This window comes from Pongo abelii, chromosome 1 (assembly GCF_028885655.2).
Source record: "Pongo abelii isolate AG06213 chromosome 1, NHGRI_mPonAbe1-v2.0_pri, whole genome shotgun sequence".
In the NCBI taxonomy this organism is placed as follows: Eukaryota; Metazoa; Chordata; class Mammalia; order Primates; family Hominidae; genus Pongo; species Pongo abelii.
In genome coordinates, this window is record NC_071985.2 from 190,503,274 (window position 1) to 190,528,759 (window position 25,486).

Sequence of the window (25,486 nt, forward strand, 5' to 3'; positions counted from 1 at the left end):
CCTCTCTTATGGAGAATTAACTGAAGCTTAGAGGAAAAGCCTTTTTTTTGAGACGGAGTTTCACTCTTGTTGCCCAAGCTGGAGTGCAATGGCGCGATCTCGGCTCACTACAACCTCTGCCTCCTGGGTTCAAGTGATTCTCCTGCCTCAGCCTCCTGAGTAGCTGGGATTACAGGCGCGCACCCCGCACACCCAGCTAATTTTTCGTATTTTTAATAGAGATGGGGTTTCACCATGTTGGTCAGGCTTGTCTTGAACTCCTGACCTCAGGTGATCCGCCCACCTCAGCCTCCCAAAGTGCTGGAATTACAGGCGTTAGCCACCACGCCCAGCCAGGAAAGGACTTTTTTAAGGTCACACAAGTGGAGGAGCTGGGACTTAAACATGTCTGCTGAGAGTGACAGTGAACTTTCCATGTGCCCAGTCTTACCAAATTAATGTTCTCTTAGTTGAATTATTGCCCATCTCACCACCAAATGTGTATCTTCTCAGGGGTGTCAGTATCCCCAGGGTCCAGATCCTGGCCCCACACCCACACATGGCCAAGGAGCCATTTACATTTAACATTCCATAATAGGATGCATACGTTTTTGGTTATTTAGGGAGGATGTGGTTTTGCCTGGAAGGCTTTGAGAATGCTGGGCAGCTAGCTCAGGGGACCTGGGGCTTAAAGCAGAGGCCAATCAACTTTTTTCTAAAGGGCCAGATAGAGCGTAAATATTGTCAGCTTTGTCGGACATGTAGTTCTCGGCCTGCCACTCAGCTTTGCTGTTGCAGTACAAAAGCAGCCGTAGACAAATGAGTGTGGCTGTGTTCCAATAAAACTTTATTCATGGTCACTGAAATGTGAATTTAATATAATTCTTACATATCACAAAATATTAGTCGTTGTCTTTTTTTTCTCCCCAGCTACTTAAAAATGTAAAACTCATTCTTAGCTGCCATAGTTTGCCAACTTTGGCTTACAGCAAATGCAGCAAAGTGGCCCAAAGGTTTCTGAGCTTGTGCCCGGGCTGTCTCGGCTCAGAGTGGGCAAGGCTCAGAGAGTTGCTTTTATGGAATTTGACCTACATAGAAAGCACCAGGTAGAAACCTTGTTTCCTTCAGGGACCAGTACCCGGAAACAAGGGGGAGGACCTGAGCAGGAAAGGCGTAGAATTTGGCATCAGAGACCCCCAATTGGAAGCTTCCCTGAAGCCTAGAGTCCCCTGGTTCTGCGCTTTTCCCTTTCTCTCATTTCTCATCTGTGAAAAGGGAGCCATCTCTCCCCAAAAGCTTGTTCATGGTGGTTAAATCAGAATGTATGAGCAGCCCCTGGCAGGGTGCCTCAGCTCGCTGCTGCTGCTGATAAATGCACCAGCTCCCTCCTCTCAGTTCTACTTTGAAGACTGGCGAGTGCCTTCTGCCTCGAGGGCAACCAGGGGTGTCTGGAGGTTCAGTCATGCAAGGGTCTTGACATCATTGGAAGGCTTAAAGGAAGTGGCTTCAGGAGCACTTAATGCTTGAGGTCACCCTAAGGTCAGGCTTCGGACTGTTAGTCCATCACTCTTTTTAAAAGACTTCGCAGGATGGAACCGGTCAGAGGGTAGAACGCCAGGCTAGGAAACCAAACAACTCTGGTCCCAACCCTGGCTTTTGTTTGTATGCTAGGCTGGGCACTTGCCCTCTGAACTCAGGTGCCTCCTGTCAAGTGCCGACGTTACAGCAGTCTGCAATTTCTTGAGCTTCCTTCTTTCTTACTGCAGCCAAGGCTTTTTTTTTAGAGTGTCTCACTCTGTCACCCAGACTGGAATGCAGTGGTGCGATATCTGCTCACTACAACCTCCGCCTCCCAGGTCAAAGTGATTCTATTCTCGTGCCTCAGCCTCCCAAGTAGCTGGGATTATAGGCATGTGCCACCACACCCCACTAATTTTTATACTTTTTTTTTTTTTTTTGAGACGGAGTCTTGCTCTGTCGCCCTGGCTAGAGTGCAGTGGCGCTATCTCAGCTCACTGCAAGCTCTGCCTCCTGGGTTCACGCCATTCTCCTGCCTCAGCCTCCCAAGTAGCTGGGACTACAGGCGCCCACCACCACGCCGGGCTAATTTTTTTTTTTGTATTTTTAGTAGAGAGGGGGTTTCACCGTGTTAGCTAGGATGGTCTTGATCTCCTGACCTCATGATCTGCCTGCTTCGGCCTCCCAAAGTGCTGGGATTACAGGCGTGAGCCACCATGCCCAGCTCCAACTTTTGTATTTTTAGTAGAGACAGGTTTTTGCCACTAAACAGTTTGGTGTTGGCCAAGCTGGTCTCGAACTCCTGGCCTTAACCAATCCGCCCGCCTCGGCCTACCAGAGTGCTGGGATTATAGGTGTGAGCCACCACGCCCAGCCTTGAGGTTCTTTCTTTTAATGCCCAGAAGTTTAAATGAGTAAGAAACACAACAAAACAAATTAAAAGGGAGATGTCATGGATTCAGGTAAACCCCTCCCGCCCTCCTTTGAGCTGTGGACTAAGCAGTTGGAAAGCCCTGCGTCCCCTGCCTCCCTGCACCTGGGGAACCCATGTGGGATGCTGTGGGAAGAGGACAAGATGGAGCAACATCTGGAGTCTGCCGGCCCTGGGACCCTCCTCTTGCCAGGAGTACCCTGCCTCTGAGTGGCAGTAGCCACGTGCCCTCCCTGTGCCAATATAGATTGAGAACCTGCTGCAGGCCAACCCTGGGGCTGGAGCGCAATGCCAACACACTGACATGGGTCAAAAGGCCACAGTGTTTGGCAAGTTATACAATGTGGCCAGGGCCACCTGGCATCCGAGTGTTGGGGGAGAGGTCCTGAATCTCAACACCTCTTCTATGGCTTCCTGGGAGAGGGAGGGCTCTTGTGGATCGTGAGACCCCCAGCGGTGGGATAGGGAGGGTGAGGGGTGGGGACATGAGAAATGCTTCTCTGTGCTGGACCCTGAGCCCAGTCACTGGCCAAGCTGAGAGGCCATGACTCTCCTAGGAGAGTCAGGATTTGAACTTGGTCTGCCTGACTTCAGAGGTCCTTCCTCGACAGCCCTGTGGGCTTGGAGTGGAGGGTTTTGTGGGGTGCTGTATTTACCTCTCAGAGCTCTGATGTTCCAGCACTCGTCAGGGGTTTGATAAATGGCTAAGGATGAACACTGGTCTGGCACAACAGATACACGCAGAGCCAGCTTTGCCCAAAAGCCAAGTTGAAAAGTGGCAGGTTTTCTTTGTTTGGCAATTAGTATGTGCTGTTCCCTACTCTGGTCACTCTGGCTGCAGACACGGTATGACCCAGGTTCCATTCTTTTTTTTTTTCTTGCTCTGTTGCCAAGGCTGGAGTGAAGTGGCATGATCTTGGCTCACTGCAACTTCTGCCTCCCAGGCTCAGGTGATCCTCCTACCTCAGCCCCCTGAGTAGCTGGGTACAGATGTGTGCCACCATATCCGGCTGTTTTTTTTTTTTTTTTTTTTTTTTTTAATTTTAGTAGAGACCTGGTTTTACCATATTGCCCAGGCTCGTTTTGAACTCCTGAGCTCAAGTGATCCGCCCACCTTGGCCTCCCAAAGTTCTGGGATCACCGCGTCCTGCCCCTGGTTCTGTTCTTAAGGAGTTCCCAAACTGAGTGGCAGATGGGTAATAAGCTAGAGACTGCAGAGGACATAGCAAGAGCAAAGGCCTGGAAGAGAATGGAATGTTCTAGAAAGTAGTCTCATCCCCAGGGAGTGGTGATGGGCTGCTGGGGATCCCAGACTCTGGGCTGTACATTGCTCCCCATCAGTAAAAAAGGCCCCCACAAGAAAATCACAAGCTCTATGGGGCTAGTACCCTTCTCTAAGTCATCACCAACTGTTCATCAGTTTGACACCAGAATAAATACACGTTGAGTAAATGGACTTCATTACCATGTTCCAGTTCCAGCCACTGGCTGGTGGGGGCAGATGGTGCTGAGGTTGCCCGATTGAGGGTAGCTTGCTATTCTTCCCTGATCCAGCAAACACTTGTGGAGAGAATTCTGCCAGGCTTCATGATGGATACTGATAGAAAACTTTAACAGCGACCCTTTAAGGAAGGAACTTTCATCCCTGTTTTCTAGGTGAGGAAACCAAGGCCCAGAGCAGGGCTGCCTTGTATCCAACTCCAAGGTGAAAGGGGCAGCTTGCTGCATTTAGACGTGGGTCTGCTTCCAAGCCCAGCAATGATCAAGCCGGCTATGGTGGGCGCAGCAGGGTGGCAGCATGAATCTGAGATTGGTCGCAGTGTCTTGTGCCTACTGAGGAGCAGGGGCCATGTCCCTCCCCCTACACCTAGTACTGAGCCACACTGAGCACCCTGTTTCTTAATCTGACTGATCGGTCCCCATTTCTTCCCCCTGCACATACTGTTCTGTCCACCTGGAATGTAGCCTTGCCACTGCTTTCCCACTTGGCAGACTCTCTGTGTGTGCTTCACAGCCCAGCTCCAATGTCACCTCCTGGGAACTCATCTTTTTTTGTACCCAGGCAAAACTGGAAATCTTTCCCTCCAGGGTTCTCACAGTGCCTCATACCAGCCCCCTGTTGAAGCCCAGACCACACTAGCCTCTCATCTTCATCTGCCTCCCCACTGCCCCCACCCCACTGGACTGGAAACTCCTTCCTTGGTGTCAGGACTGGATCCAGTTTCATCCGGGGCCCCAGCTCTACTTAGCATGAGACCTAGAGCATGGGTCACTGGTATTTTAGTGAGTCCTAGTGCAGCAGCTGCCTGGGTGGATATGGATATGACCCAGGGCGTGGGTAGGCAGGTTTTCTAAAGTCGAGTTTGACCTCGACCTGCCGATGACAAGGTCCAGCGGAGGGGTATGTCCTTGGCCTCCAGCAGCCCCCATTGACAGAGGCTACAATCGAGCATCTGCTCAGTGGGGCCCCAGGGATGCCTTCAGAGGCTCCAGACCCCTGGAACATCAGATGCAGACCTTAGTAAAACAGGGCCTGTGATAATAGCACTTACCTCACACACACAGTCACTGTCATTCACTCATGCTCTACCAACATAATTTTTGCTAGATCCATGGATCATTTGTATTATTTTCCACTTAATGTTTTTATTTAAATTGCTTTGTTCTAAGTAATATGAAATCATAGGGCTTGTAAAAATTATTTTGAATAGGTGATTCCATTCACACCATTCAGAATTCAAAAAAGTGCCAAAGGCTATAAAATGAAATCTCCCTTTCACCCTGTCCCCAGTCACCCAGGCCCCCCAGGTTAGAATGTTACCTTTCTTGTACATTCTTGTATTTTTTTGTTTTTTGTGAGACAGAGTCTGCTCTGTCGCCCAGGGTGGAGTGCAGTGGCGTCATCTCCCAGATAAAGTGATTCTTGTCCCTCAGCCTCCCAAGTAGTTGGGACTACAGGCATGCACCACCATGCCCAGCTAATTTTTGTATTTTTAGTAGAGACAGGGTTTTGCCATGTTGGCCAGGCTGGTCTCGAACTCGTGGCCTCAAGCTGGGATTATAGATGTGAGCCACCGCGCCTAGCCTCTTGTGCATTCTTTTAAATAGATGTGTATATTCTCCCCCTACCCCCAGCCAATTTTTTTAAAAAACACAAAAGATAGCATACAATATACACACTGCTCTGTTTTTGGTTTCGCTTTTGTTTTTTGGGACAGAGTCTCACTCTGTCACCCAGGCTGGAGTGCCATGGGGTGATCACAGCTCACTGTGGCCTCGAACTCCCAGGTTATGTATTCCATTATATAACTATGCCACGTTTTCTTAAATCATAGATTGATGTCGCTGCATTGCTTGTTTTTTAATCTATTCTAGTGTGTTCCAGAAACATACAGTGTATACTTTGCATCCCATCAGCAAATGCAGGTAATTCCGCAGGCAGAAAGCCCAGCACGTGGAGGGCCTAGCAGTCACTGTTTAGTGAGCCCTCCTGGTGATGCTTAGTGCCTTGCCACAGCCTCTGAATTAGTGTCCACCCTATGAATTAGGCTTGACCTGGTGTGTCGCTGGGGTCCCCCAGAAATTTGTCAGCTGCTCACTACCCACTCAGAACAACAGCTCTGGGCCTGAAGGCTCCCCAGAGAATTGAGTGAAGGGAGATTCTGGGGGCAGTGCCAGGACATACGGGGGGTGGGGGCTGTCTTTCTAGTTGGGCAATGCAGAGGATTTAGAGGGAATGGAGTCCCTGTGGTATGAGGGAAGCCCCAGCATGTGGAATAAATGTCCAGAGGCAGGCTAAGGGGTCAGGTGGACAGACTAATGGGAAGGAAGGACGCAGTGCACACACAGAGGGGGTTCTGAGCTGCACACTCCTCCTGGGCCGAAGCCTTCTTCCTCTTTCGCAGCCTCTGATGTGAGAGACTTGGCTTTTGCAATCGTTGCCCTGACTGACTGCTTTCAGAGAATGAAAAGACCATACTGGGAATACGCCCGATAACAGCTATGCCCAGGGCTATCTGTGATGATCTTGAAGTAAAGGCTGCTTCTGGGTTTTGTGGAAACCAAGGCCCAGAGACCCACAGCCAGGCCATGGCCAGCTCCACCCACTTCCAGGACCCAGCTTGGTGTAGTGTGCGTAGTGAATGCCAGCCGTCTCTTTGGCGTGCCTCCCGCAGCCTTGTTCTCCTACAATCAGTTAAAGGCCTGCCTAATGTCACATTTCCTGACTTCCTCATTTTTATAGCTGAAAAGAGTACTTTTCTCCAGCAGGGCTGACACCCTGCTGGCCTCTCAGTCACCTGTGGCTAAGCAGGGCTCTTCACCTGCTGGCCTCTGCCCTTCCTGCTGCTTCAGGTCCTCGGCTTCCAGTGCACAGAAGCAAACTGCTCTTTTTCTCTCCCATCCCTTTGCCTATTGGAAACACCTTAGCCCCACACTCTTACTCACCTTGTGCACTTTTCCAAAGTGCATTCCTGCCTAGCATGGCATCTATGTCCATATAACCTTGGGAGGCTTGTGGTTTGGGGATTATTGCCGTGAGGAGCACTGGGTAGGGAGTCCGGAGCCCTGAGCTCTGCTGCAGACTCCTGAGTGATCTGGAACTTGCCTCACCCTCTCAGGGCTCAGTTTCCTGCCCTGTGAACAGCAGGAAGGGTAGGGCAAGGTGGGATCACATCTCCAATGTGACAAACGAAGCAATGTGACAAACGAAGCTGTTGCCATTTTGCTGACAAGCAAATGGAGGATAGGGGAGAGGTGGTACATGGGGGACTTAGCCTGCTGGAATTCACAGAGCAAACAGGCGGATGGGCTGGAATCAGAAGCCAGCGCCTTCAGCTCCAAATCCAGGGTGCTTCTCCTATCTATATCTGTGCTATTCCTACCCAGTAATTTGGGCCCCCTTGCATAGGAGGGCTGGTTCCTGGGCCTCCCAGTCAGAGAGTCTAGAACCACCAGACCCTAGGCATGGCTCCACCGGGGAAATGAGACCCTCAAGAATCCAAAGCCTCTCCCTCTCTGAGACCTGGCTACAGAGAGAGAAGACCATACTTCCCCTCTCTCCCCAGGAAATGGCCCGGCCAGCCCAGTGTCTTGAAGTCAGCTAGGCTGGTTTGGGCACCTAAGGTTGGGAATTGGCCAAGTTTCCTGGGAGAAAGACTGGTGTGGTGCCAAGAGTCAGGCAAGATATCTGAACAGAGGAACCTGCCAGTCCAGGCCCTGCCCTGTAGTAACCTGCTCCCAGACACGCCTATAACAGTGTGGTTTGTTTCTCTGCAGAAGCTGACGGGTCGCCTCATGCTGGCCGTGGGAGGAGCAGTGCTTGGCTCCCTTCAGTTTGGCTACAACACTGGAGTCATCAATGCCCCCCAGAAGGTGAGTACTGTGCCATCGTTGGCTTATGGACACCAGCCTGCTCTGTTGCACATCACACATGCCCACAGTCTCACACCACCACCTGAATTAGTCATTTAGATCAACACACTGTCTGCTTCTCCAGCCAGTTTTCTGGCCCTGACCATGTCAGAGACTCGTCTCTTGCTTTGGAATCTTAGGGTGGCAGAATTCTAGAATCTCAGGTCCCACAGAATCCTGGGGTCTTTTATAGGCCCTCTTGACCAACTCCCCACCCAACTCAGTCATATAATAATATGTTTGATGATATAATAAACTCAAAGCAAAGCTCAATACAATAATGCTGCATTTCCGTGGCATTCTGGGACTGCAGAGGGTTTTCATGGGCTTGTCTCACTTGATGCTCACTGCAGCACTGTCAGGAGGCAACAGGCACCACTCCCAGCCTGCAGGTATGGGAAACGGCCAGAGAGAGGAAACCTGCCCAATATCACCCAGCTAAGTCAGAGACAGAGCTGGTATCCAACACCTGCCTGCCAGGTGGTCCTTGAGCCTGCACTCATACCCATCCACAGGCAGCACACTTTTAAGGCATCCAACTGTAGGTTGAAACCGCGTCCTCTCCCTGAAGGCCCTCTGCCAGTCAAAGCAGAAATGGCGTCTTGCCCTAGGGAGCCACAGGGGGTGAAGGTCTGTGCTGGCTTCCTCCTCCCTGCCGTGCATCCTAGATCTGTCCCCACTTGTTTACGTGAATGTCAGGATGGGAAGGGACCTAGACCATCTCCTCCAGCCCAACCTACTTGCATTAAGGAGGAGAGAAGAGGAAAAGGGGGTAGGGGGTAGGAGGCAGGGACAGGAAAGGAAACTGAGCCCTTCCTCTGTACCAGGCATTTTGCTTGTGTTTATGAGATTGGGTGGTGATTTCCATTTTGTAGACCCGGAAACTGAGGCCCAGGCAGATGAAATGACCGACAGGCCCAAGGTCACAAAGCTATTGAATGCTGGAGTCAGAAGCCAAGCTCTGTTATTTCCATGGCCTCAGGCTGTCTTCCTAACCAGCTGCCTTGCCAGTTTAAAAATCTGTACCTTCCCAGAGAGGACCAAATGAGAGTGGGCAGTCCTCACGTCAGGACCACATTTCTTGTCCAGACGGATGAGGCTAGAAAGTGAGTGCGGTGACTCCCAAAGATCAGGGGCCTGTTTGGCGGAACCAGGTAGTGTCTAGAGTTAGCTGGGCTTCTTCCAAATAGGCAGACAGTGGCTATGGGGCCACGCCCGATGCCGAGGAGCAAGTCACCAGGAAGGCTTGGCCTGCTGAGTCATGCTCAGCTGCAGCGGAGGTGACAGGACTTTTCCAAGTTTGCCGGGCATGGCGACCGTGGGCCCATGCTTGGACCAACCCCAAACCCTGCATTTGCTAAGTGCTCTTGACAGCTCTTGCCAAAGTGTGTGCTTCAGAACTGGCTCCCTTTGGGAATCCTTACAGATGGAAAGTCTGTAAGACAGGCTGGGAGGAAACAGAGGGAGGTTGAGCTCTCCACTTGGTTGCACATTGGGGTTTCCAGGACACCCCCAGATTCTGATTTAATTGGTCTGGGATGCTGTTTGGGCATTCAATTAAAAGCTTCCCAACCAATTCAAATGTGCAGCCAAGGTTGACAGCCACTGGATTTAATGATGTCTTGACTGTGATCTCATAGTGAGTTAATGACAGAACTAGGACTCTAAGGCCAGGACAGAGGAGGTGTTTTCCAGAAACAGAACAGGGTTGGGGTGAGCAGGGGGCCTTCAAAGCAAAATGCCCAGAAGAGAAAGCCTGGCATTCAGTAAAGCCTGAGTAGTTTAGTGTGTCACTAGAGTGAACAGGAGGAGGGGAAAGGTTGGGGAGGTCAACAAGGTAAGGTAGGCAAGAGCCAGACCACAAAGGGCCCTGTGAGTATGGCACGGCACAGTCAGAAGGGGTGGATGGGCACCAGCGCGGGGGCCCAGCTAGGGAGCATGGACTTCAGGATGAGGACAATAGGGACCCACTGCCCAGGGCAGACGTGATCAGACTTGCATTGTAGGGAAATGACTCAGGCGTCTGGTATGGAGGGGCGGACTTAAGAATGTGAGACTAGAGACGGGAAACCATCAAGAAAGTTGCCGTTGCACTAGTGACATAAAAGCAAACCCTCAGAGGAAGAATGGACAGGATTTGGTCATCAATTCCATGTGAGGGCAACAGAGAAGGGTTTAAAAATCGTTTCTAGGTTTCTGGCATGGGTGATGTGTGGTTTGAAGAAGGAGCAGGTGTGCCAGGAGCTGAGAGGTGGCCGTGGGATGTGCAGGAATGGAGGCGTGGGGTGACACAGCTGGAGATGTGCAGGAGGCACCTGCATGTATGGGTCTGTTTCTTAGACCCAGGCTGGAGAAAAGTTGAGAGTCACTGGTATCCACACAGTGGAGGAAGATCTTCTAGGGAGACTGGAATAAAAAGAGAAATGAAGATTAAGGCCGGGCATGTGGCTCACGCTGTAATCCCAGCACTTTGGGAGGCTAAGGTGGGTGGATCACTTGAGCCATGAGTTCAAGACCAGCCTAAGCAACACATCAAGACCTCATCTCAATTTTATAATTAAATAAATAAAAATTAAAAGTAAAAAGATCAAGGCCCCAGAGAACAACCCATTGCTAGAAAAGGACCCTAAGTAGAAGAACAAGAGCTGGTATCTCTAAAACCAGGAGAGGATACCCTCCCAAGACAGAGGGAGAATGTAAGCCATCGAAGGACCAGGGTATTTGTCTGGTTTGCCCACAGCCGTGTTCTTAGTGCCTAGAACGGTGCCTGTCATAGTAATAGACACTGGTGGATAGTGAGTGGATGAACGGAGTGGAGGAATGCCATCAGGTACCCCAGGGGTTGAACTGGGCAAGCTTCTCCACATTGCTGAATGCAGAAGAGGCGATGGTGGCCTTGTGGCCACTGGGGCTGACTACATGGCACAGCGTGGGTAGAAGCCTCACTATGATTGGGTGAAGAGTGAGAGGCAGATGAGAAAGGGTGGAGACGGCTCTTCCAAAAGAGTTGGTGGGAGAGGGAGAAAAGAATTGAGGAGGTTTGGAATGATGGTATGGCTAGGAATTTATTTATTTATTTTAATGAAGGTTATTTTTAAACATGTTGGAAGGAATCAGCAGGAGAGGGTGAAGATAAGGAAGTGAGGGCGGAGGTCTTCCAGGAGGGAGGGTGGTGTCGGAGCAGAAGGGAGGGGCTTCCTTTGGCCAGGAGGGACTGAGATACCTTTTTTTTTTTTTTTTTTGAGACGGAGTCTTGCTCTGCTGCCCAGGCCAGAGTACAGTGGCATGATCTTGGCTCATTGCAACCTCTGCTTCCTGGGTTCAAGTGGTTCTCGTGCCTCAGCTTTCCAAGTAGCTGGGCTACTGGTACAGGTGTGTACCACCACGCCCAGCTAATTTTTGTGTTTTTAGTAGAGATGGGGTTTCACCAGGTTGATGAGGCTGGTCTTAAGCTCCTGACCTCAGGGGATCTACCTGCCTTGGCTTCCCAAAGTGCTGGGATTACAGGTGTGAGCCACCATGCCCAGCCAGGGACTGAGAGACTTCCGAAGATGTAGACAAATCTGAGATGAACTTCTGTGATCCCTGGGGCCTCCCGTCTAATCAGAAATAGGCAAGAGGTTATAACTGTCATGGAATATGGGCAGGACCTCTGACCAGGGCATCATGGGGCTGGTCAGCAGCACAGAGGGCCCAGGTGAGGCTGTAAACTGCATTCATAGGACCATGTATGGGCACCTGTCCAAAAGTCACTTCAGGAACCAGCCCCAGCAGACCGAAGCTGGAGATGTGAGTGGCCAGAACCGAGAACGCTGAAATCTAGCGGTGTTTCTTGGGCAAGCACCCAGATACTTGGTCTGTTGACTTTTGTACTTTACAAACACTTCTCACAAGGCTGGCTGTAGTTTTTCCAACCAGGAGCCAGATTAGAAGTGATACATGTAACATGTGAAGAGAGGACAGAAGGACCCAAGAAGAAGAAATGAAAGTGAGGCTCAGAGCCCATGTGTAGTAACAGGGCAGAGCGACTCCTGTGCCCGGGTAGGGCTGAAGGCCTGCCCTAGGGTGACACAGAGATTCCATCCGGCCAACCCTTTCATTCAGCCAGGACTTCCTGAGCATCCAGGCTGTGCCAGATGCTGTCCTAGACAGTGAGGAGGGAGAAGTATAGCCGTGAACAGGCACATGCTGGCCCTCAGGGAGCTGCCTGAGACACAGTCCGAGCCAGGCCCTGTCTCCACAGCAGTGGGAGAGACCCCTTGGAGAAAGCCAGAGTGTCACTAACAGAGGGCTTCAAGGTGTTGCGAGAGCAAACAGGGGGCAACTAATGCTGGGGCTGGGGTGACAGGGGAGATAAAAAAAGGGCTTCACGGAGGACTTGGCAGCCATGCTCGACCTTAAAGGGTGAGTTGACCTCATAGGGCAGGAGGGACAGGTGTCTGGGCAGTGAGAGCGGCTTCTGCAGAGGTGCAGAGGTGTGAAATGTTCTGCTGATGTGGAATCGCTAACTGCCTGCACTGGGCACACTGACTTCCCTTGTCTATTTAGAAGAACCTCTCTTAGGAAATAGCATTGGGTTGGCCATGGTTTGCCTATTCTTGAGAAGAGACTTTGCCCCACGAATGGTGAGGATGCCAGAAGCTTGTTCTCTTCCATAAAACAGGCCCCAAAGGGCTTCCTCCTGGAAGTGGTTGATTAATCATACTACCTTATATGTTTACAAAGCACCACCCCATAAATTACCACCTCACAGCAACTCTACAAGGCAGGTGGGGCTGACACCTTCCCCTCTTCTAAATGAGGGAACTGAAGCCAGATGAGGTATCTGGAGAGTGAGAGGCTGAGCTAGAGGTGGGCTCCAGGCCTTGTGCCTCCCCAGCCCTGTGCACTGCCCCTGCCCTGCTGTGAGTGATGACAGGACATTCCTGCCATGCATCCCCTCCTGGAGGAGGAGGACAGAGGCGGAAGAGGTGAGCCCAGACACAGAGGGAGCAGCTGAATGAACCAGGGAATCCTGACCATCATACTGAGCTCATCCAAGCACTGCCTTTCCCCTCCCCAAATGACCGAGCTGCCAGTAGAGATGACTGACGGCCACTGAGAAACCATGAAGTCCTGGCCCAAGGGACAGTGTCAGGCATGTCTGAGAATAAGGCATCCTCAGAATCCAGAGTTTGGGCCAGAAAGGGCCTCATTGTTTGACAAACAACACTCCTTGTTTGACAAAGGAGGAACCTGGTCTGCAGAGGAGGTAAGGTCTGCCCAGGATGACCCAGCTTGGTGAGTGAAAGAGCTGGAGGCAACACCCGCCTCCCAACCCAAGCCCTGTGTCCCGTCAGGCTGAACTGGGCTGAACTGGGCTGAGCTGGGCTGAGCTGGGCTGAGTTGGGCGGAGCTGGGCTTCGTGCTCCAAGCAGCCTCTCCTTCTCTCTCCTGTATCCAAAGAGTTCTAGTCCCCTCTCCCCTTCACCCGTCACCACTACCATAAACCCGTACTGCTTACTTACAGCTTACCCAGGCATTGTTATACATACTCTAGAAATAGTAATTCAGTTGTTCCTCAAAATAACCCCATTAGGCAGACACCATAATTTTCCCTGCTCTATAAGAAACTGGGGCACAGGAATGTTAAGCAATTAAAGCAAGGACACACAGCTAGTAAGTGGCAAGGCTGCAATGTAACTCCGGGGAGTCTGGCCCTAGTCTGTGCCCTTGACCATTATGGAAGATGGGCACAGTCCCAGATGGGCACCTGAATACCCTTTCACTCACCTACAACTGCCACCCAGCTGGCCATGTGTGGTCTCAGTTTGGAGCTGAGTCAAGCTCAGTCATGTACCAACATCTCAGGTTTCCCACACAGAGTTGCACAATCTCTTACACCATCATACCCTGTCATATCACATCACCCCTCAAGCCCTTCAGTTAGATTCATGGCTTGTTGGTCATTTAGTGTCAACTCTGCACCTCCAGCACCGTGCTGGGCACCAGCGACATGGATGCATCAGACCATCTCCGTGCTGAGGTTTACTATAGAGGGAGCACACGGTACCTTACAGTTAGTCGTCTAAAGGCGATGATGGAAATGCGAGCAAGCACAGTGGGAGCAGGGAAGGAAGAGGGAGAGGGTGCTTCGCCCTTAGAGCAGGGTTTCTCAGCTTGGCACTGTGATGTTTCTGCTGGTGTTGTAGAGGCCTGTCCCGTGCGTTGGAGGATGTTTATCAGCCTCCTTGGCTTCTGCCCTCTAGATGCCAGTAGCCAGTGTGACAACTAAAATGTCTCTGGGCATTGGCAGATGTCCTATGGGGTGCCAAAGCCGTCTCTGTTTGAGAACCAGTTGCAGTGGAGTGGGAGGGGTGGTTCTCTGGAGGAAGGCTTTCCAGAGGAGTATCTGTGCATGTTCTGAAAGGTGATTAAGCCCAAGCAAAGGTGTGAGGTGACTAGGTCATATGAGGGAGTCACTGCGTGTGCCTCGTGAGTCATAGTTGGAGTAGAGGAGACACTTTATTGCAAGAGCTGAGAAGGGCTTCGGGTGTGGCCACGGCGGTGGGATGATTCCTCTGTCTGCCGGGAGGCCTGGCCTGGCCTGGCCTTGGTTTGGAGGCTAGCCATGTCAGGGCTGTTCCAGGGAAGCAGCCTGGGTGGTCCAGCCCTCTGCAGTGGGGTTGGGGCCCAGCTCTAGCCCCAACCTAGGCCTCTTCCCCCAGGCCCCAAAGTGAGGCCCCAGGGGACCCAGTGGGCAGGGTTATCTGTCCAGCCCCACCTGGAACATCTGGCTCCAATCTCCCAGCTCACCCTGGGGTGTGGCTGAGAGTTGCTGTGGAGATGAAGGCCCTGGGCTGAGAGCTTGGGGGAGGGGCAATGCGGGGCCAGCCCCAGCTGGAAGACAGGGACAGGCAGGGAACAGAGGTGAAGGCCAGGCTGAGAGGCTAAGCCAGAGAAGCTGGCCCTTTCCTCCTTCTAACTGGCGCTGAAAGCTTGGCTGGCAGTTTAGCCCCTTCTTCCCCACAGTAGCATCCCGTAGAGCACAGGGAGGGTTGAGACCGAGCTTAAACCTGGCCCAGGGATCCCTGCTGGGGATGACCTAACTGACCTAGTCCTCCTGGGGTAAAGGAATGTCTAGCGGGAAGGATGGTGAGACCAGCCAGAGGTTCCAAAATGCATACCCCTCCTGGCAGTGGTCTAGAATCCTAGATCAAGGATTGGCAGGAGGGCCACATCCAGCCAGCAGCCTGTTTTTGTGCAACCCATGAGCTAACAATGGTTTTTACATTTTTACAAGGTTGAGAAAAAAAGAACAATGAGTGACAGAGGCCATATGTGGCTCACAGACCCTACCTAATGGATTCTAGCTAGCCTTTTACATAAAATGTTTACCAGTCCGGCTCTGGAGCACTTTGACTTGCATGCTCCCTACTTACAGGGAACTCACCACCTGTAAGGTGGGCAGCCTCGTACCCTGAAGTCTAGAAAGCTCTTCCTTCCCCTGAGCTGGAGTCTGGCCTTGGCGCCTCTGCCCTCTGGGGCTACAGAGTGCTGGGTTCCTCTGCCAGGAGCAGCCGAGCAGGGTCTGGAGACTAGCTTTATTCCCTGAGGCAGGCCCGTAGTTCCTTCAGGTTCCTCCTTACTCTTACATTCTTAGGGTAATGATTTCTGGCAATTTCAAAATGGAAAACCTTGTCCCTAAGGCTCCTCTGAAGGTGGTGACTTCTCTTCTTGAGAGAGCAACAGTGACAACAGTAACAGCTTACCCATGTGCCAGGCAGTGTTCGCCGACTCATGCACCTCTACAAAGGGGAAGTGAGAAGTTCCTTGGCAGATGGGCAGATATGTAGTCTCACCCACAGTTGCCTAGACTGGCGGGAGGTGGTGCGGGAGGTGGTGTGGGGATTCCCAGGTGTCCTTAGGCTTGGGCAGGCCGCCCCCTCACCCCAGGAGAGCCACCGGTTGAGGAATAGCTTCACGTACCAGAAGCCATCCGGTCCAAAGGATTTCAGCTGCCCAGAGTCAACCTGCTTCTCCAGGGTGGTCTCCATGGTGGGTGTCCTCTAGGCTCAGTGAGGCACCTGGACAGAGATCTGTAGTAGCCCCTCAGCTCTAGGCTGGCTGACACCATGGCAGTCCCCCCCGGGAACTGACCAGAACCGCTCCTCCCTCGTCAACACGCTTGCCGCCACCCAGACCCCACAGCTGGGTGAAGAGACTGGGCTGGGAATGGAGCAGAGAAGCGAGTGGTTGACCGAGCCTGGCACATTTGGTGTGCAGGACTCCGACTGCATTCTGAGGGGTGGTTCACTGTGGGAAATGGGATCTGACTTTGGTGGATAGGAAGAGTCAGGAGCAGAATCCAGATGAGACCCAGGGCAGGCTGCCTGGGTAGAGAAGTAGGACAGACTCGGAGGCAGAATCAAGAGGACCTGGTGATTGATGGATGTGGGGTGGTGGCAGCATCAAGTGTCTAACTCCTAAGCTTGGGATGGGCATGTGAGGTGGGAGCGTTCAGAACAGGCACGTGCCAGGTCTCACCTCACACATTGACCCAGGGTTGCGGAGGCTGCTGGGAGCCGGCGGGATTGGGCCTGTGGGATCCTGTCAGGGCATAATAAGTAGACTCTTCTTTCCTGAGGTGCACCCAGACACTTCTAGGGAGGATGTGACCCCAGAGCTTTTCCCCATGTAGGGTTCTTCTCATTCTCCAGCATCCCCCTGCCTTTCCTGGGTCAAGAGTCAGCGTGGAACCCCATATGAATCCCCAGGGAGGAGAGGGCACAGAGCATCGGAACCAGCAGTAGGAATTGGAAAACCAGGCATGGCTTCTTCCCAGAAATCTCAGGCATCAAGAGGCGGAAACCCACTCCCCAGCCTCAGCTTGGCCAGGAAGTACTGCTGTGGGCTGGAGAGGATGAGTCTAGGCCAAGGTTAACATGCAGAGAGCTGGCTGCTCACCCTTCCTCCACCCCATAAAGTGGTCTGAGTAACAGAGCAGCTAGGCAGCGTCCAGGAGCCAGCCCTGGACAAGGTTGGGTCCCTTTGACTGTGTGACCACAGGCAGGAGACGTAACTCAGGGTGGAGCTCTGGTCACACCTCACTTACACACAGTCCTCTTGTCAGCTGCCCCAACATCTCAAGAGATCTTCAAACTTATTTAGGTAGTTTCAGGCCTTACTTAGCACCTATTTACTCTTTGTATACAATTCAAACAAATTCCATTTGCTGACTTCTTGGCAAATTTCAGAAGAGATGTGGAGAGTTGTACAAGACAAGCCTCTGAACCACAGAGGGTTGGGGGGAATACCTTAGAACTATGGAATGCAGAAATTTAGCCATCAGGAGCCAGTCTGCACAGGGACAAACACCTCTCCTTGCCCCTGGAGAGAGCCCCAAGGGCAGACACCATTGCCCTGCAGCCTTGCTTGTAGGTCTGGTTGCTCAGGAGAGCAAAGTGAAATCTCTTCACATTTTCACCCCATAATGGGTCAGGAAAGGTTGGACCCTCAGAAGGGCAAGCGCCATTTATCTGGACAGTTCCCATATCCACCCTCATCCAGAGCAGCCTGTTCTTGGTGGAGCCTGATAAACGGGGCATTACCGTTCCCAACCAGTCCTCCTCTGGGGTTAGTTTCGTCCATAGAAGAACACTTTGCGTTTTGTTGCTCTGTTTTTTGTCAAAATCTGCCTTCTCTCTGCCCCCAGCAGAATCAAGGGGTTCTAAGAGGAGAACCTAAAACCTTTGGTTCATCGATTCCTCCATTTACTCACCAGGTATCCCTGGCACTGGCTCTGGGACAGACCATGGTGTGAATCAACTGTCTTCCTCAGGGAAGACAAACTCCTGGAGTCAGGGAAACCTGGATCTCAAAAGGTTTCAGCAGTAAGGCCAGGTGTACCTTCCAGGCAGGAGTAGTAGCATCTGAAAAGCATAGAGGGGTGGGAAATGGTGTGTAGTGCAAAGGTGTGGTAGGTAGGGAGATTGGATTGATACCTGGCAGGAGTCCCGATTTTGAGTTACAGGTTGAAGGCTTGGGGAGACTCTGTTAGTGGTCTGCACAGCCTTCAGACCACCAGTGTGCAGTGAGGTGATTTTAGGGATGATGACACCAAGCACTGTTTCACTGATTCCCTGCAGCACTGTGAAGCAGCTACTGCTAATGTTTGCACTTTAGAAATGGGGCCATGGAAACTCACAGATGACATAACTTGCTCATGGTCACACTGGAAATAAGGGGTGGAGCTAGGACCTGAATTTAGTTGTGTCCAGATTCAGAGTTCAGGTTTCTATTCACTGCCCTGCATGGCGTCCTTGGAACGGACAAGCAGATCCTTAGGGCTTGCCTCTGCCCTACCAACTATCCTTGCTCCTTGGAGCCTGGCCTCCATCAGATGCCTGCTGACTTGGGACAGGTTGTGACAGGGCAGGGAAAAAGATGGCTATAGGCTGAGGACCCACAGCAACGGGAAGGAAGGCACCAGGAGGCAGGCCCAGCATATTCAAATAGGTGGGCATTTCTGGGACTGCAGGCCCTGGTTTGGCAAGTGTGCCCGCCCACACCTTCTTCTTCTGCTAGACCTCAGTGGGTTGGAAGGGATAGGGAGGACCAACAGCAGTGATGGAGGCTGCAGAGGCTGCATACCACTGTGTGTGCATGAACTTGTGGCATGCACACACATGGAGGGGTGTTGGGATGGGTTGGGTTCACATGGAATTGAGTTTGAGCTGTAAGTGGTAGGGGACGAGGGGCATGTGAGTTTGTGACTGGCTGAAGCAGGAATATTTATATTCTATGAGCACGGGTATGTGTGTGTGATGGTATACATGCACAAGAAGCCGTTTCTGGGTAACTAGGCCTGCACTCTGCTATACGTGTGGCTGGGTGGGTCTGGCCAGTCCCATGGCACTGAGAGTGTGGTGAGTGTGCTCAGGCAGAACCGGTGCTGCCTGCCTACCACATCCGTGGGAGCTGGCCAGGATGGGGGCAGGGCTGGTGGGCAGGGCTGTCCTAGGACGGGTGTTTCCAGTTCCTGGAACTGCTTCCTTGTGTGGAGCCTTTCCCCATACCTCCTAGCTGGGCCCTTGGGAGAGGGGAGGAGGCCGTGGGTCCTTCAAGGGGGTGCTCGCAGGCCAGACACAAGGGAGCTAGGCCTGGGGAACAGAAAGCCACAGTGTGTCTTTCAAGCACTTCTGAAGGGTGACATGTGTGAGTTTGTCACACCAGGCCCTCAGTGTGGTCGGGGAGTCTGTACTTCCTGGACGGCAGAACCTGTCTGTCAGCCCCTGCTTCCTCTCTAGCAAGGGGTTGGGGAGAGGGCCTGGTGGCAGGAGAGGGGCCCTTGGGGCTTTGAGACATGGTGAGGAGAACAGGGGCAAGTAAGAAGACCCTTTTTCTTCTGTATTTCTTTTTTTTTTTTCTTTTTTTTGAGACATAGAGTCTTACTCTGTCACTCAGGCTGAAGTGCAGTGGCGCAGTCTTGGCTCACTGCAAACTCCGTGTCCTGGGTTTAAGCAATTCTCCTGCCTCAGCCTCCCGCGTAGCTGGGATTACATGCTTGCGCCACCACGTCCAGCTAATTTTTTTTTATTTTTAGTAGAGATAGGGTTTCACCATGTTGGTCTGGCTGGTCTCGAACTCCTGACCTCCAGTGATCTGCTTGCCTTGATCTCCCAAAGTGCTGGGATTACAGGCGTGAGCCACCACACCTGGTCTTGTACCTCTCTGTTCTATGCCTGAACTTCCACCACTGATCACTTGCCATCATCCCAGCAAGTCATACTGAGCCTGTGAAACCACAGGGCACTGGAAACCACACGTTAGGGGAAGTGGGAGAGTTGGCGGGGCTCTCAGATGAACTCCAACCCCTTATTTCTGGCCTGGGGAAAGTGAGGCCCACAAAAATAGAGGGACTTGGCTCAAGAACATGCAGTGAATCTGTAGCAGAGCCAGGCCCTGGCCCTCTCTTAGGGAGGGGTGCAAGGGGAAAGGAAAAGGAAGACTGGGTCCTGGCCCCTGGCTTGCTCACCCAGGCTGCATCTCCCCCTGCAGGTGATCGAGGAGTTCTACAACCAGACATGGGTCCACCGCTATGGGGAGCGCATCCTGCCCACCACGCTCACCACGCTCTGGTCCCTCTCGGTGGCCATCTTTTCTGTTGGGGGCATGATTGGCTCCTTCTCTGTGGGCCTTTTCGTTAACCGCTTTGGCCGGTAAGTAGGAGAGGTCCTGGCACTGCCCTTGGAGGGCCCATGCCCTCCTGCCCAGGGAGTCCCGGATGGGGTGGGAGGTAGGGGAGACTTATCTGCCTGTTCCAGGGTATTACCTCTGACCCAGCCCCTGGGAGCCCAAGGAATGTGGGCACCGGCCTGACCTGTGACCCCATCCCCAGGCGGAACTCAATGCTGATGATGAACCTGCTGGCCTTCGTGTCCGCCGTGCTCATGGGCTTCTCGAAACTGGGCAAGTCCTTTGAGATGCTGATCCTGGGCCGCTTCGTCATCGGTGTGTACTGCGGCCTGACCACAGGCTTCGTGCCCATGTATGTGGGTGAAGTGTCACCCACAGCCCTTCGTGGGGCCCTGGGCACCCTGCACCAGCTGGGCATTGTCGTCGGCATCCTCATCGCCCAGGTAAGCTGGGGCAGGATCTACCTGCCCGGCACGGCCCCTGCCCACAGCTTCAGTGGCTCTCGGATCTGTGCCCAGCAGGGCAGAGTTTCTCTTCCACCCAGCCCCCACAGCCCTGCAGAGGACAACTATGGTACACAGGTCCAGAGAATACAGCACCATGGCCTCCCAGTTGAGAGCAAGATGACTTGGCTCTTCTCAATCCCTTTCTTCTCACTCTAGGCCTCCAACCACAGGGCCCGCCTTCCCCCAACATGCCACAGGCTGTTATGCACAGTACCCTCTCTCCAGGAGGCTTCCCCTTCCCTGTCCCCAAAACCCTCCTGTGGCAGAGTAGCAGCCCCCATTCTCTTGCTGGACACATCTGTGGCCTTGTCATTTGTCCTCCCAGCAACACTGTGGGGTAGGTCCTACTTTTCCCATGTGACCGATGAGGAAACTGAGAAACAGGGCTCATGCTAGTGGCAGAGCCTCTAGAACTGGGGCCCTTCCTTGAAGCAGCAGCTGACACAAAGTAGGGAAGGCCACTCTGGCAGGACGGGGTGGGAAAGGGGGGTCAGGGCAGAGGCGCTCACGGCCCCTGCTTCCCCCAGGTGTTCGGCCTGGACTCCATCATGGGCAACGAGGACCTGTGGCCCCTGCTGCTGAGCATCATCTTCGTCCCGGCCCTGCTGCAGTGCATCGTGCTGCCCTTCTGCCCCGAGAGTCCCCGCTTCCTGCTCATCAACCGCAACGAGGAGAACCGGGCCAAGAGTGGTACGGGCAGGGCCCTGCCCTCCTCCCCACTCCCTGAGCCCTGGCCTTCTTCCCACTCTGAGCCACCCCCACCTTCCCTCCGGTCCCCCCAGTGCTGAAGAAGCTGCGCGGGACGGCTGACGTGACCCATGACCTGCAGGAGATGAAGGAAGAGAGTCGGCAGATGATGCGGGAGAAGAAGGTCACCATCCTGGAGCTCTTCCGCTCCCCCGCCTACCGCCAGCCCATCCTCATCGCTGTGGTGCTGCAGCTGTCCCAGCAGCTGTCCGGCATCAACGCTGTGAGTGCCCCCACCCACCCTTCCTGTGCCCCAGCCAAGCCCTCTGGTCAATGTGCATGGTGAACAAGTCCCAAACTTGAAACAACAGATACGCCTCTGCTGAAGGAGAAGCTTCCCTTTAGACCCCAAGCCCATAAGGTCACTGCAGTGCAGTGTCCTTCTGCCTAAGTATTTGTCCCCTTCATTCTTTACTCATCCTGGGTCCCACATCCACTGCTACAGAGGCAGGGAAGGGCCACAATGTCCAGGTAGGCCCCAACAGTTTCTCTTGTCTGGCAGGTCTTCTATTACTCCACGAGCATCTTCGAGAAGGCGGGGGTGCAGCAGCCTGTGTACGCCACCATTGGCTCCGGTATCGTCAACACGGCCTTCACTGTTGTGTCGGTGAGTCTTTGCTTACTGGCCCCCCCAGCCAAACCCCAGGGAAGAGGCAGTGCCATCTTCCCCACTGGTCTTTGCAGTGCCCTGTGACTTTCTCAGCTCTTGAGGCAAGGCCTCTGGGTGGGCGGGTTCAGAAGGGCACCAGGCAGGGGTGGCACTCACACTGTCTCTGCCCACAGCTGTTTGTGGTGGAGCGAGCAGGCCGGCGGACCCTGCACCTCATAGGCCTGGCTGGCATGGCGGGTTGTGCCATACTCATGACCATCGCGCTGGCACTGCTGGTGAGTTGCTAGGTTCTGGAGAGTGAGGGATGCGGGAGAGTTTGTTTGCCTGGGCTTCAGATCCCAAAATGCCTGTCTCAGCCCCAGGGCGGCAGGCCTGTTGGTGGCTGCACTCTCCCTGGGTGTGGGTCCGACCTTCTGGCTCCTGAAGTTGTCTCCTTCCAAACCACACACATCCTCTCTTGAACTTGCTCCTCCCTGCTTGATGGATTCTCAGCGCAGCACCTCTGGTCCCAGACCCCAAACTCTCACCTCCTTAAGGAATTGCTTTGCCTAATATTAACCCTTTCCAATCTTCATCTGTAGCCTCAATTCATCTTCACAGCAACCCCGGGAAGTAGTTCTGTCCTCCCCACAGAGGTGCAGAAACACGCCTTGCCTCATTCAGTTCACACGACTGGAGGTGTAGTTCAGTTCTTCCCATTCTATGGGGGAGGAAGCTTAAGTCCCAGTGAGGTTAGTAACTTGTCAGACAAAGGATGAAGCCAGGAATCAACCTCAGTCCCAAGCCTGTGACTGTGACCCCTGTGCCAACCCTGTGCCTGGCACTCACACACAGGCACTTGTTTATTCAGCCTCTGGGCAAGGAAAGCACCATGACCGTCATTTTACAGCTCAACCTGGGCTTGGAAAGTTTGGTGGTTGCCGAAAGGCCAGACAGGCAGCAAGTGGAAAGCCCATAAATTTTCTACCCTGGCCTGCTCAAGGAGAATGGTTATATGCAGAACCGTATGCTTAGCGCTTACTCTGTGCCAGCCTGAGCTGGGCACCTCACATGCCTTAGAACCTGAATCCACCCCACCCCCAGGAATGTTCTTCTGCATCCTGCCACAGGATGCAGACACAGACAGGGGACCACGGGGCCTCTTAGCACCGTCCACGTGCACACCACATTACCACTCCCGGGGGGTGGACTCAACACTTGCAGCCACCCTGCAGGACTTAAATCATTTTGTTCAGATGAGGAAACTTAGGCCCAACGCTGGGTACACAACAAATCCAGGCCCATCCCCAGGCTTCCTGCCTTCTCGCATAGCTCTGCTCCGGCCTCTGTAGCTTCTGTTTCCCCTGAGGATCCATCACAACCCAGTCTAATTTTCCCCCCTCTCCATCATCCTCAACAGGAGCAGCTACCCTGGATGTCCTATCTGAGCATCGTGGCCATCTTTGGCTTTGTGGCCTTCTTTGAAGTGGGTCCTGGCCCCATCCCATGGTTCATCGTGGCTGAACTCTTCAGCCAGGGTCCACGTCCAGCTGCCATTGCCGTTGCAGGCTTCTCCAACTGGACCTCAAATTTCATTGTGGGCATGTGCTTCCAGTATGTGGAGGTGAGAACCCCCACTGTCTCTATACTCACCATTTCTCGCCTGCACGCACGACCCCACGGTGCTGTGCAAAGTGCTGGCCCAGCATTCTCATTAGGAATCATGCTGAGGAGGAAACTGAGGGTAGGAAGCCCAGGTCACATGACCAAGAATGCTGACCTCAACTCCAGGGTTCTCCCCTTAGCCTTGAATGGTGTTCCTGGAGCCTGTTACATTCTAGGTACAAGCGTGGTCTCATTTAATTGTGATAGCATCCCTGGGTAGGTGGATGTTCCCTTTTCAGCTCAAAGGCCCAAAGGTAAAGTGACTTATCCAAAGTCCTACAGCCAGGATGTAGGGTCATGACTCCAACCAAGCGTGTCTGTGTGTCTTTCAGCAACTGTGTGGTCCCTACGTCTTCATCATCTTCACTGTGCTCCTGGTTCTGTTCTTCATCTTCACCTACTTCAAAGTTCCTGAGACTAAAGGCCGGACCTTCGATGAGATCGCTTCTGGCTTCCGGCAGGGGGGAGCCAGCCAAAGTGACAAGACACCCGAGGAGCTGTTCCATCCCCTGGGGGCTGATTCCCAAGTGTGAGGCGCCCCAGATCACCAGCCCGGCCTGCTCCCAGCAGCCCTAAGGATCTCTCAGGAGCACAGGCAGCTGGATGAGACTTCCAAACTTGACAGATGTCAGCCGAGCCGGGCCTGGGGCTCCTTTCTCCAGCCAGCAATGATGTCCAGAAGAATATTCAGGACTTAAGGGCTCCAGGATTTTAACAAAAGCAAGACTGTTGCTCAAATCTATTCAGACAAGCAACAGGTTTTATAATTTTTTTATTACTGATTTTGTTATTTTTATATCAGCCTGAGTCTCCTGTACCCACATCCCAGGCTTCACCCTGAATGGCTCCATGCCTGAGGGTGGAGACTAAGCCCTGTCCAGACACTTGCCTTCTTCACCAAGCTAATCTGTAGGGCTGGACCTATGTCCTAAGGACACACTAATCGAACTATGAACTACAAAGCTTCTATCCCAGGAGGTGGCTATGGCCACCCTTTCTGCTGGCCTGGATCTCCCCACTCTAGGGGTCAGGCTCCATTAGGATTTACCCCTTCCCATCTCTTCCTACCCAACCACTCAAATTAATCTTTCCTTACCTGAGACCAGTTGGGAGCACTGGAGTGCAGGGAGGAGAGGGGAAGGGCCAGTCTGGGCTGCCGGGTTCTAGTCTCCTTTGCACTGAGGGCCACACTATCACCATGAGAAGAGGGCCTGTGGGAGCCTGCAAACTCACTGCTCAAGAAGACACGGAGACTCCTGCCCTGTTGTGTATAGATGCAAGATATTTATATATATTTTTGGTTGTCAATATTAAATACAGACACTAAGTTATAGTATATCTGGACAAGCCAACTTGTAAATACACCACCTCACTCCTGTTACTTACCTAAACAGATATAAATGGCTGGTTTTTAGAAACATGGTTTTGAAATGCTTGTGGATTGAGGGTAGGGAGGTTTGGATGGGAGTGAGACAGAAGTAAGTGGGGTTGCAACCACTGCAACGGCTTACACTTTGACTCAGGATCCAGTCCCTTACATGTACCTCTCATCAGTGTCCTCTATTGCTCAAAAATCTGTTTGATCCCTGTTACCCAGAGAATATATACATTCTTTATCTTGACATTCAAGGCATTTCTATCACATATTTGATAGTTGGTGTTCAAAAAAACAGCAGTTTTGTGCCAACCGTGATGCTCAGGCTTGAAATGCATTATTTTGAATGTGAAGTAAATACTGTACCTTTATTTGACAGGCTCAGAGGTTATGTGCCTGAAGTCACACAGTGAATAAGCTAAAACCCGTGCTTTTAACAATGGTACTATACAACCCCTACTCCATTAACTCCACCCACCTCCTGCACCCCTCCCCACACACACAAAATGAACCACGTTCTTTGTATGGGCCCAGTGAGCTGTCAAGCTGCCCTGTGTTCATTTAATTTGGAATTGCCCCCTCTGGTT

The 25,486-nt window shown here is 52.6% G+C and overlaps 1 protein-coding gene across 3 annotated transcripts in view; it reads left to right on the forward strand.

The window, feature by feature from the left end:
- SLC2A1 (solute carrier family 2 member 1) overlaps positions 1-24,942 on the forward strand; it is a 32,763-nt gene extending 7,821 nt beyond the window's left edge. Inside the window, 9 exon segments of one of the 3 annotated variants that reach the window (NM_001132988.1) lie at positions 7,706-7,801; positions 19,880-20,040; positions 20,220-20,460; positions 21,051-21,213; positions 21,306-21,493; positions 21,773-21,877; positions 22,054-22,155; positions 23,280-23,483; positions 23,857-24,938. In NM_001132988.1, coding sequence (NP_001126460.1) covers positions 7,706-7,801; positions 19,880-20,040; positions 20,220-20,460; positions 21,051-21,213; positions 21,306-21,463 — 819 coding nt within the window. In that variant the 3' untranslated portion in view covers positions 21,464-21,493; positions 21,773-21,877; positions 22,054-22,155; positions 23,280-23,483; positions 23,857-24,938. 3 annotated transcript variants of the gene reach the window in all.
- Positions 24,943-25,486: the final 544 nt, after the last annotated feature.